The sequence below is a fragment of the Sparus aurata genome, chromosome 1 (assembly GCF_900880675.1).
Source record: "Sparus aurata chromosome 1, fSpaAur1.1, whole genome shotgun sequence".
In the NCBI taxonomy this organism is placed as follows: domain Eukaryota; kingdom Metazoa; phylum Chordata; class Actinopteri; order Spariformes; family Sparidae; genus Sparus; species Sparus aurata.
The window spans coordinates 33,817,217-33,830,180 of NC_044187.1; the positions used below are offsets into that span (position 1 = coordinate 33,817,217).

Sequence of the window (12,964 nt, forward strand, 5' to 3'; positions counted from 1 at the left end):
AGTCCTCTGTTTTTGTCTTTCTCTCTTTTCATCTCCAGTGTATCCCTCCTTCTCTTCTCCTTCACACCCTTTTTCTCGCTCTCACATTATTTTCATCCTATCTCGTCTGTTTTCTTTTTCTCTACCTTTTGCCTTTGTCTCTCTCTCTCTCTCTCTCAGTGATAGCCCGGCTGTAACTCAAACTAGTGTGTTATTGATGACTTGCTCTGTCTTTCCGACTTCTGCTGTTCTGGCTTCAGGCCTGCTTTTGCTTCGCGAGAGCCAGACCTCTCTCTCACCTAACCAAATGCACAAACACACACACACGCACACGCACGCACACACACACACGCACACACGCACACACACACACACACACACACACACACTGTTGGCCTCATCCCAGCCAGGATCGGAGGCCCTGTGCGGCCCCTCTTGTCTCCCCGCTGGCTGCTTGCTGTAATCAGTCATAGTAGAGCAGACACCACATCCATCACGGAGGCTAAGCTCCCTTCATCGCTCTGGCCCATAACACACAGCACACCTGTCAGCAGCAGCCCACGTCACTACATCTGACTTTGCACCGTCTCTTCGACTGTGAGACAAAAACTTTCAGTCCCCGTCGAAATAAAATGAAGAGATCTTCTTAGAGTGAAGTTACTTTAAATTCATCTACAATATAATCAATCTTCCATGTCTGATTTGACTTATTTATTTTGTGGTACTAATGCTTGACTATAGATTGCAGTGGGGATGAATTGCTCAGGCTCAAGGAGTGTAACAATACCCTGAGAGGAGGTTGTGTGTGTGTTTCGTTTAATGAGGGTTTATAAGTTAGTGTGCTTGATGGCATCAGTGGCACAGATGAATAGGACAAGTTTAAAGCTAACAGGAATGCATACAGCACTTTCTTTCCCAGCGTCTTTAGTCCAGGAAACATCGAATGTTTCTTTATTACTTTCTGAAAGAAGGTGTAAAGGTGCACTGTGTAGCTTTAGCAAAAACATTTTAATCAGAAGAGAAAGATCTTAATGTACAGATTTTTTTAATGCCAAAACAAATGAAATACACAAACTTGTTTTCATGACTGAATTAACTGAACAAACATACTGATAGTTTTACTTACTTTATTTCTGACACCCTTCTCGATTCAAACAGTGTTTCTCTGAAAACAGCTTGTTTATGCAGTTATGGAAACAAATGAATATTTCTGAGTTTGTGTTATTACCTCGTTAATATTGTAAATGTTATCTAAGTTCAGACATCTTCTCCAAAAACGTTGTGCCCCTTTTTATTGAGAGAATCAGCAGATACCTACCGAGTCCAATCTGATGCTTATATTTACCGAACACTGATTAACTGACACATATAAACAGCCTGACTTATGCACACCTTGTTCTGGCACTATTGTGGCCTTTCTGTCATCTGTAGACTCCAACGGTCATACAGTGTGCTGCAACACCAGCAGGCTGAGGTGGACAAAACACAGTAAAGAAAAGACCTGATTTTTTTATTCTGCATTTATTCTATCTGACACATTCCCTCAGAATATGGCCAGATCAGACCCTTGATATGATACCTATGTAGGCTATTATCTGTTTGGGTTTGACATTACCACAGTTGTTTTGGGTAAAACAGACAATATCTGCATTAGTCACACAGGGTTTTTGGAATGAATTCAGCACTTAATGTTGGATAGTAAAATAAAATGTTTTGAGCTCTGTCAGGTTACAGAAGAGCCTTGAGAAATTAACATTTGTGCTCACATCTATGAATTAATATTGATAATTACAGTTTTAAGTTACTCTGTTTTGTGTCAGGGTACAGCTTGTTCATTCTTAGATTTAGATGATTATAGTATAAGATATAGTTGAGAGCATGTTTGGCCCTTATCTTTTTTTTGTCACATTTTCTTTTAACAACAGCATTTAAGGAATAAAAGGTTTTCAACCTTTTGACACTGTTTTTCGAAATTTAAATCTAAAACTAAAATGGCCCTCAGTAGAGCGCATACCTCCGCCAAGGCCCAACCGTCCCCTTTTTGTACCAGTAACTTACTTATGCCAGATTTAGTTTCTCATCAAGGTCCATGCATTATTCCCCAATAAACAAAAAATCTTGCAATGTTAAAGAACGTGAGAAAAAAATCCTGGATTTGTCCCTTTATCTAGATCCATACTTAAAGTTAATGTTTTTGTGTAATCCATCTGATAAAACTCACCCATGACGTTGGATGTGGGTACATGACATTCTCCTTGGTATAAACACACAGCTGTTCTTGCATTTAAATGTGTAATGTGTAATGTGTAATTCACTGATATTCCTTTATATATTTGATGAAACATTCAAATATAAAATCATCCATCCAAAAAATACTATTAGTTCTAAATTTGGAGTTTTCAAACATATCATGGTTTGGAATATATGGACAGCAAAGTCAAGTCTCTGAGTTTAGAGGATAAGACGAGTGTGAAGCCTCCACAGCAGGTTAATAGTTTGTTTCAGTGCGCTGCTGTTCGTGTTGGCATGCTGTACATCTTCTTTGACTTTGATTTTTTTTTTTTTGTTTCTTTGCCTCCGCAGATAGCTGCTCTGCAGAAAGGAGGAGACAGTTTCCCACTCACAGCTGCCTCAGGCAAAGTGCTCGGAAAGGTGCGGTAAAGGACAGACACACACAGAAAAGAAACAAATACTCTCTACGGAGGTGTTGTTTTATTGCTGCTGACTTCAAAGAACACCCACCCAACTAAAAATCAAACTCAACAAAATGTGTTTGGCGATAACTAGAGAGAGAGAGAGAGAGAGAGAAAAGATAGTGGAGACGTTTGTCTTTGTGTCCAGGCACTGCGAAGTTCCGACAAGAGCTCTAAGCCTGTGTACGCGTCTGTCGGCCACAAGATCAGCGTGGACACAGCTGTACGCCTCACGCACTCCTGCTGCCGCTACCGGGTCCCAGAGCCCATCAGACAGGTACACACACACACACACACACACACACACTGCCAGCATAGTGAATTCAACAATCAGGGTGGTTACAGGGAAGCCCATCCTGAAGAAATGGCTGAGCAAGTAGCAGATGTTGAACTCCTCGTGTTGTGTTGGAAACACTGACTGTTAAAGTTGGAAAGTGAGCATTGCTCATGACTTGTGTAACAGTCCTGTGCTGTGAGGGAGGAGGTGTGAGCATCATGTGGTGCTTTTCAGCTGCAGACTTGTAAAAATGGAGGGAACAATATGCACAGCCAAGTAAGGGGCGCTCTGATTTGTGGGTGGTTTATTTTTTTTTATCACGGCAGAAATACAGAAAACCATGTTTCTGAGGATAAAACAGGGGCTGGTCCTATAGAGATATTGCTATTGTTTCAAAATTGTGTCTGCATTGGCAACATAAGTAGTTCTGTAAACAGTTCTGATAACAATACTCGTGAAAAAACTTGCTCTCATAGTGCTGTGCGTGTGTTTTCCTTTTTTTGTTGCCATCAAGACAGTCCTTATTATTTCCAAATCTATATTTCAGACGAGTGATCCAAAAGCCGAATAAATAAACCAACTGAAGACCTACATATGTGAGCTGTTAGACAGCTGTCTCCATCGCCCTCATCAAAACAAAGAGGGAATATCTTGAGGAAAAACATGTTCCTCTGTCCAGTGGAGATGATCGATGACGAGCTGTGGGATCATTGTTTGTGGCTTTTCACAGGAACACGGGTGTCTGTAAAATATTGATTCCTTTTGTAACATGTAACAGTTCCTTGGGTTCAGGCTGCAACAGGATTTCATGACCAATGCCACAAATAGGATTTCTCTGCCAATTGATCATTCTTTGTAATTCCTATCATGGCTAAAGTCCTGAAACTTCTGTCCATAAATATTTTGACCATCCAAAGTGAAAATGAGCTCATCAATATTTGGACAAGTCCTGCTTAAATCACTTTTTCGTTTACAGTACACCTGTTTGCTTTGGAAATCCAAATACCTTAATCTGAGAGTTTAAACTGGCAATGTACCTAATTAAAAACAAGACTAAATATAAAATGTGTGTTCTGTTCACTATAGCAGTGCGGTGCCCTTTATGTCCAGTTTGCTGAGTTCTTTGGCGATACAACTCCAGCATGTCTGTAGTCGTATCACTCCAGCAGCTGAGGGACTTCACACAGCTCACTGTCCAGTTGAACATCGTCCGTAGGACCAAGAGTTCATTATGATGGAATGTATTCTTTCATCACCTCTTCATGGCCAGTTTCTGTTGTCTAACTTCATGTCAAGCCATTCTTTATTTCCGGCAGGGTACAGTTCCGTGATGATGCAGCCGTGATAGCTGTATATATCTAATTAGTTTGATCATTATGTTATTATTATGTTATTATTTATTATTGAAACAATACCTAGAATAGATTGTTAGGTTTCTGTTTGCTCACTCTGAAGACTTTGATCTCCGCACTGGTAGTACTTACTTTACTTTAAGGTGAAATGTCGGTTCTGCTAATGACCAAATTTCAGAAGTGCTGGTGACATTTGTGTTAGACCCGATCCCGCCTTGCTCTGACATCTTGCTCACATTGGCAATGATAATATAACGAGAGGTATCTGGCCTCTGTTATTAGTGCCAGGTGCTGCAGTTGCTTCTCAGTGACTTTTCCATTTTTGCTCAATTGGAGAGATTTGGACTTTACTGAGATCTTGTCTGATGTTGAAGATTTTCTCCGTTAACAGAGTGGTGTTGTATGGCTGATGGTGATGTTTAGTAGTCAGAGAGTCTGAATACATTCAAATTTAAACGTATTTTTTGTATAGTGTATTAGACTTAATTATTGAAGTATGTAGCAACACAAAAACTTCTAAGAAGTAGGACGTGATGATTCTGTATACATGTGAAGCCCTGACAGTTTCTGATTGGTTATAAATGTCATACATATTTTTATGTACACTACTCAAAATTATTCTGTCCCTGCTGCTGCTGCTGCAGTCTGATCTCGTCCGGTTTCCAGTCGAGGGAATGCATAATCGTCACAGTACAACACCAAGTCAGTTAAACCTCAGGGATATCAATCTGTGTGATAAAAATCTGTGTGATGTGAATCAGTTTCACCTGCTTTACTGGAATCAAAGTGACAACAGGTGTTATTGAGCGGCAAAAAGCAAGACAACCTCTAAAAAGGGAATGGTTTTGCATGTGGTGGCCACACACAGTTGCTCTCTCCTTATCCTTCCTGACTGATTCCTCTCTTGTTCTGTGTTCTGCTGGTGTTCTTGTCACTACTGGTAGCATGAGGCTGTACCTGCAGCCCAGTCAGGTTGAATAGATAGTCCAACTCCTCCAGGATGACACATCCATATTTGAAACAATTGGAAACTGCGTACAAACTGATATATGGGTCTGATAACATTTGAATACATCAGATCTCAGTAACACACCCAAACTTCAGTGATTTGGGTGTCTTATGTTAGTATCAGTTCATGTATCCTCAAGCTGCTAGCCTCGAGATGAGCACAGGCTACTGAGTTCTGGTCAGCTCTATTCTGCCTAACTCCACATCTGGAGATCTGTTTCATTGTCAACTGGTAGTCTTCTGACCCAACTGATGCCCACTCAGGTGATGTCACTTGAGGTTCATTATAAACTCCTGCTGACAGACATTAAAGGCTTTATACGACTTTGATCACACACTTAATGTTGTAGTTCTTCCCATGAATGCTAAACAGATGTGCAACATTGGTTCCCTTTTAAGAGACTAGACCATCCAACTGTGAACACAAGCCTGACATCAACAGTGAGAGAGGTTTTTAGGAGAAGAGTTAACAGTGTTCTTGTATCAGGTTCATTATGCTTCAATTGATTGTTTTTTCCTTTTAAGACAACATTATGCAGTGAAATGAGATGAAGTTCACTCTAAATGTTTAGGTATCACTTTAATGCATTTGCCATTTATACTATACCCTGCCCCAGGGGCATGCTGGGATAAATAATGGGGACAGAAAATAGCTGTGCCACTATTTCTCAATTTGCCAACACACGAGTCGCGCTAAATGAGTAATATTTTCTTCTCAAAAACCTCATCACAAGTCGTGGTGGTGAAGGAGAAGAAAACCTGAACTGTACCTGAGCCGATCCTCCTCCTGCCTCAGGCTCTTTTTCTTCCTGCCACCAGGCTGTGCTGTGCTTCTGCTGCCCGGTGTGTGCTTGTACTTCCACTGCACAGAAAGCATACATTCATACACACTCATACACACATACACATCTCAAAATCAGTTTTTCTCTAGGGGAGCTGCAGCAGCAGTGGCTAACTCGTCTCCCCCCCCCCCCGCGTGTGTTTATTTCATCAAAGTGAAAGTGTGATGTGTTAAGCTGGTGGAGCAGGAGGATCGCAGCAGGGTCTGAATGTGGACACCGGAGAGAAACGGGGACACCGTCACCTTCCTCTGTCCCATCACTAGAACCTTTCCTCCCTGTCCAACGCCTTCCTCTCTCTGCCTGACTTCCACACTCCCCGTCTGTCCCTCCGTCTCCCACCTTTTCCCCGGGCTCTCTGCCTCTCTCTCTGATGGATATTTTCTATTCTCTCTATTGCTGACATCACAGAAAAAAACCCTCACAGATCTACTTCTGACAAGTGTCATGTTTGGAGTTGAACTCTGTGTTTACGTCGCTCTTTCGCGGGCAGAGCGAGATCCACATCCCTCAGGCCTGTGAAACCTCGGTCGTAACTTGCGCAGAAAAACTCAGAAAGCTTTCAAACTGACGGGAACACTGTCTGAATTACAGAACAGTTTTCTTGAAGTTTGAAGATTCGAGAAGAAGCTGCAGTGTTCTGCCCCTCTGTCCAGACACTCATTATGGTAGACCGAGGGCAAGTATAGACACACACACACACACACACATGTGTGCACATCTACTAATAGAAGATTGAGCTGGGGTACATATCTAGTTAAGGTTCACCGCCAGGACAGGCAGAGGAGGGGATGTCATCATCTCAGATTGAATTTTGCAAAAATTAGAATAGTTCTTATCGTGCCAAATCCTACGGCTGTACTCCAAATACTTTTGAAGTTATGATTTTTTGAAGTTTGGCCCTCTGAGACAAATTTCAGCATTTTTGTGATTCCTTCTATGTCTCAGCCTCACCAGCTGCTCATTTATCACTGGATTTCTCTGGGCTGAATTTTGTAGTTCCATCACATCTAGAAGTTATTTGTTCCTGCATAAAGAACTGAGTGCCACAGATCTAATGTAATGTTACATCCACTGGTTTTATTTCACAAGTGGATATTTGTACAGTGTTGATGTCCACGTCGTACAAAGGAAAGGTTTTTTTCTGTCTGATACCTGTTGAGCCTGTTTTCATTGGGTTCTGGCAGATATAGGTGATGTCGGCTCAGAGAGTTTGAAATTGGGACGTTATATATGTGTCGTGAGCTAAGTTACCAAGAATGATATTTTGTCAAGATGCACAGAACAAGATGACATCACCTATTTGCAATTTACGTGATACTGAGCAGGCAACTACATGCTGTAACTTGCACATTTCCAAAACCCAGCGAATAACGGCCTTGATATGTTTCAGACTGATAGGAAACCTTGAAGTTAACACAGTACAGATATCCACTGATTGTCACATTACATGAGAATAAACAAAAAGCAGTCAATTAAAAAAAAATCCTTAACAATGAAGGAGTTATAAGAGAGTGAGTGTGTTTTTTTATATATGAAGGTAGAATTTGCATCCAGTCCTGTGAAAATAAATGATTGGTGAGGTTTAGAATACACGTACAGATTCATAAAAAATGCTGAAATTGAGCTAACATTAAACATGTTTTATAGCTATAGGATTTTGCAAGGTCCGATGATTTTAATAGAACTTTCAACATGATCGTTTTCTAGAAAAACCCTTGACATGAACTAGGAGGCCCTAGGTGAGTTGGCATCGAATGAACCCAAATACAAAAATTCACTTCATTTTGCTATTTCGAGTATTTTAATTGCCTTCACGAGTTGTGTTTCTCTGTCACTGCTGCAGCTGCTACGTTGGTCCGGTTTGCTAATCAGCAGCCAAACTACAACCCTGTAAAATGGGAATAAAACCAGATCCAGATGAAAGACAGATCCAAGACATTCTTTAAAATTGTGAGATAAAGCGTTTTCATTTTCAGTTTCTCAGGGAATAATGCATGGGTCTGTCATATTGAGGTGGCTGGTACGAGTGAATACAATTTGATGCTGCTCCTAAACATGTTATTCTTCAAAATGGAGAGTATGATTCTATCTGCACTGTTGTGATCTAGTGGGCTGTTAGAGTGGGCTTAGATTGTGTGATCTTGAAGCAGTTATGGTTGTCTTTAAATTTAGAGTGATGCGTTGCTGTTGAGTTTGATGTTGGATTAGGCGTGAATTAATTAACTGTTGGGCCTTGGCGTACCATTCTCATTTTAGACGGTAAAGCATTGTATTTAATAATTATTTTCTTTCGAAATCAATTTACAATGTATATGACATTTTTGATAGATCATGATCGATTGACTGGTTTGTTCTGTTCATATTAAATAACCAAATGTAAGAAAGCTGGCTGCAGATCCTCATATCTGGGATAAATGTGATAATCAGTGATCGACATTGTTTCATCATTCAGCGTTCTGGTGATCAGCTGATCAATTGATTGACAGTGTTTCAGCTCTGCTTTTGTCCATAAAATGTCACCTCAATATTACACCTTGATGAATATTTTAAAATATAAGTTAAAAAAAGATTTTTTTGACAGTACAGGTGATTATTTGGTTCAGTACAGGGTGTCAGATGCTGAAGATTTAACCCTCAGTAGTCATGATGTAGAGGTGAAATGATCTTCTTCACAGTGTGACAGCAGCTGGATGTTCTAAAACAGAAAGTACAAATTAATTCTTCTCTGTCTCTTCTTCTGTCCCCCCCCCCCCCCGGCCCTCTCTTCTTTATCTAATAAGATACTCTCCCTTCACATCCCGACTGAAATAAACTCCGCCTTCCACAGCTTGAGAGATTCAGAGAGCGACAGATGAAAGAAAAAGATGACATCATGGTTGGATTCTGCAGTCAGGGCTCATGTGTGAAAGCACTGCAGCAGAATCGTATATACCGCCGGCTCAAACTAATTCACGCCCCATCTCGGCCGTGCTCCCTCACACCATTAAATTCTCACACTCCTTTCGTGTCCCGCACTTCCCCTCGATGAAGCCTCAGAAAAACATGCTATGGGAAGCAGAAGGCGAGCGGACACCTGTCTCAACTCATCCTCCGCTTTCCTGCGCTGTGGTCAGTGTCACAGTCAGAGAGTGATGAGCAAAGGTCAGAGAGAGGAAGCTGACACATCAGAGAGATGTTGCGTAAGCGGCCCATCCATCCCCGCAGAGGCATTTATTGTGGTTTGTGTCATCATCTCTGTTCATAGAAAATGTTGCAAATATCTTACCTTCTGTTTATCAAGATGCTAATCTTTTCCTGCATGGCTCTGTTGAGGTCGCTGGCTTTACTGTAATGCTGCTTTTAAAGCTCCATGAGTTTATAAGTATTCCCTTGGAAGCATCCTCAGAAGCACTGTAAAAAAAAAAAATGCAAAAACAATCAGGTAGTCAGGTAGACAACTCAACATACACAAAGAGTAAAGTTTGCAATAATAAATTGAGGATGAATAACTTTTTATTTGGTTTAAATCGAAATGTTTTTTAAAGGAAGATTCTTCTGAATCAAAGTGAAAAAACTCACAAAACATCACAAGAGTTCCTTCACTACTCTAAGCATATAGCTGGATAAATGACCCAATCAGATCACGTGAAACCTTCCTTTAAACAACCTTTTTAGCACTTGTTTACGTAACAAGCATTTTTCAAGGAAAGGTGACAAATCTGTGCTGCTCTCTGCCTCCCTAATGCAACAATGTGATAGTTGACTGAATGCCTTTGGGTTTATATATTTTTATTTATTTTTTATTTTTTATCAAAGCAAGGCACTTGAAGATGCAGCCTTAAGCTATAAGAATCAGATGGACACAATGCTGTTTTCTGACATTTTACAAGCTAAAGGATTTATAAATTAATTGAGAAAACTGAAGATGAAACTACTGTATCTGTCCACAGACAAAACAGACATATAGAACTTCTTCTGCAATAGTTCTTGCTGCATTAGGGTCTCCTGGAACACATTTTTTCGTGATGACACACAAACTCACAAGGCTAAAACAAATACCAGCCCTGCTGTTGCAGCTGGTTTATATAAGAGCAGCAGGTGTTTAAACTTTTATTCAAGTTATGCCTCCCTCCGACTCATCTTTCACACATTCAGGTGTGAAGAAATATATTTTTGTTCTTATTAGATGAATTCCTGTGTGAAAAACGGTCTCGATACGTTTCAGGCAGATAGGAAACCTTGAAGTTAACCCAGTACAGATATCCACTGATTGTCACATTACAGCCCGTGAAAATAAAAAAAAAATCAATTAAAAAAAAAATCCTAAACAGTGAAGGAGTTATAAAACATCTTTGAATTTTGTATATATATATTCAATGAATATCAACACTTCAAAATAACCCAGAGAGTGTGTTTTTTATATATGCAGGTAAAAATTTCAACCCAATCCTGAGAGAGAATCACAAAAATGCTGAAATTTAGCTAACATTAAACATATTTTATAGCTGTAGGATTTTGCGAGGTCCAGTGATTTTAATAGAAGTTTCAACATGAATGAATTATTAGATGAATTCCTGTGGAAATCAAAAACTGAATTCAAACTAAACACAACAAAGTCAACACCAGCACCGGTCTCAGAGCTCTGCTTAGTTTCCCTTCTAATACGGACTAAATTCCATACTATCCCCAGGAAACCTTTAAGATAGATTTGAAAACAACAGACTTGCTGGATGTAAAATGTTACCAAGAGAGTAGCTCTTTCACTTTTCCCTCCTTTATGTTAACATTTGAAACATGCAGCCCAGCAGTCAGAAGCTCCCTCCTCTGACCGCCCTGCTCAGACCTGCTCTACACAGATACACCACACCAGTCCATTCATAGACACACCTGATAGCCTGTACACATTCCCACATACTGTGTACACACGCAAACACACAGGCATACTCACATCTCCTGCTCTTCCTTCCTTCCCTCAGTCAGTCAGTCAGTCAGTTAAAAGCTCTAATGGACAGCAGAAGAAGTGAAACCTAATTCTCTCTCAGCTAATGTTCCCTGACAAACACACTGCTGCTCTGTCAGCCCTGCTCACTTGGAATAAGCGGGCCTGTCTGTTGGCTCTTTAGGGACCCGGTACAAAAAGTAATAGTAAAGCAAAGAATGGTTGTAATAGATTGCAGTTTAAAACCTTATCAGTCTAGCAGCTTCAGGTGCCTCTTCCTTTCTGAGAGGCCAAAATAAACAAAGAAGAAATATCTTGTACATTCTCAATACAGTGACAACAAATGGCCTAAACACCCACAGCAGGAGAAAAGTTGCTTTTAACTTGGTATCTCCTAAAATGTCCTGAAACGGGGGGGAGAGAGGGGTATGAAATGCAACAAAGGTCACCGGCAGAAGTTAAACCATGATGTACCCAAGCATGTGCTGTAACCTTCTAGCAGTATATCAAACTGTGATTTCTACGTCAGAAAATAGATTTGAAGGTGATTCTACAGCTCCAGCATCACATTATGAAAAGATAACACCATTGTTCCTCCTACAAATGAAATGTTGAATTTATGCTCTGTATAACACCCCCTTCGCGCAGCTCCATACACTCGGAGGTTTCGCTGCGATGGCCTCACCTAGTGTGATGTGACTGTGTCAGTCAGTGTCGGCACACTTTGGATAGATCTTGCTGTGTCAGTGACATTCTTGTCAGCCAGTTTGCTGGCTTTACAGCACCTCTTTTGATTTGTGCCGCTGTTCCAGCATGTTCTAACACATCAAAGATGAATATTTCAGTGGTTTCTATCTCAAAAGAAAAAAAACAAGACATAAACAACTTACCAAACAATATTTACATTGTTTTCTGTTTTGTGGTTCCATCCCACTACCTCTCATGTTGCTTTAAGAAGTGTTTCAACCCTGAAAAGATGGCATAAATGTCTGAATAATGACATTTCTATGCAGTGGAAAGACAGTGGAATCGGTGCTACGTGACCAGTGAACGCAGAGAACAAGGGCTGTGGTGTTCCCTTTTGATCAAAAGCTCGAACACTCTTACATCAGCACGAAAACCCTCCAGATGACGCACTTTGCATCATTTGGCTCGTGGTGCAGGTGTAATGAAGAGAAGTTTAACACTGTTCAGTTGCATTAACTAGTTGTAGTGATACAAAGCCGGTTCAGCGCTGGCAAAGTCCCTGTTTAATAATGATTTCTGCAAGGCAACTGATTAAAGAGAATCTTGAGGTAACATTGGGCCTCATTCATGAACCGTTCTTACGAACAAATTTGTTCTTAAGTCCCACTTACGAAGATTTTACGAAGATTGTGGCATCCATGAATTTTTTCGTATCTAGGATTTTTTCTGAAAGAACAAATCCTACGAACACTCAGGAGTACTCTTACGCACATTTCAGTGCCGAAATGTTGGCATGGTTGTGTTTTTTTCTCTTGTGTAGTTCAATAAAATGCAATATTACAGTGATAATTCTGCCATATTTATTCATTTATTTATTAATTTCATATTTTTGGTAATTTACAAAGAATTTAAATTCTAAAATAAATTAAATGTGCCAATGATTTAAGATAAATCAAGTAAATTGGAAACATGCCATCAATTAGTAACCCCCCCACGCTATCTATACGTGGCATTTCTCCATCCAAGGCCCGCAAAACAATGGCATATATATTGCTCCTGCGGCTTTCATCAATGTAAGAACACAGCTGCGAACAATTCTGATGCTTAAGAACGCGTTGGTGAATCTGACGTAGGGTTTTCTTAAGGAACCTCTTAAGAACAACTTAAGAAAGAATCTAAGAAGATTCTTAAGAAGATATTGGTGAATG

The 12,964-nt window shown here is 40.2% G+C and overlaps 1 protein-coding gene across 6 annotated transcripts in view; it reads left to right on the plus strand.

Annotated features, from left to right (window-relative positions):
* LOC115586259 (endonuclease V) overlaps positions 1-12,964 on the plus strand; it is a 99,780-nt gene that overhangs the window by 12,461 nt on the left and 74,355 nt on the right. For 4 of the 6 annotated variants that reach the window (XR_003984850.1, XM_030425134.1, XM_030425149.1 and 1 more), the window contains exons 6-7: positions 2,563-2,631; positions 2,821-2,949. Coding sequence is in view for 5 of the 6 variants with exons in the window: in XM_030425134.1 (XP_030280994.1) it covers positions 2,563-2,631; positions 2,821-2,949 (198 nt within the window). In the remaining variant the exon portion in view is untranslated. Of the gene's footprint in view, positions 1-2,562; positions 2,632-2,820; positions 2,950-3,496; positions 3,993-8,931; positions 9,205-12,964 lie in introns of those variants that run through there. The other 2 variants (XM_030425124.1, XM_030425167.1) reach the window with 2 other exon arrangements.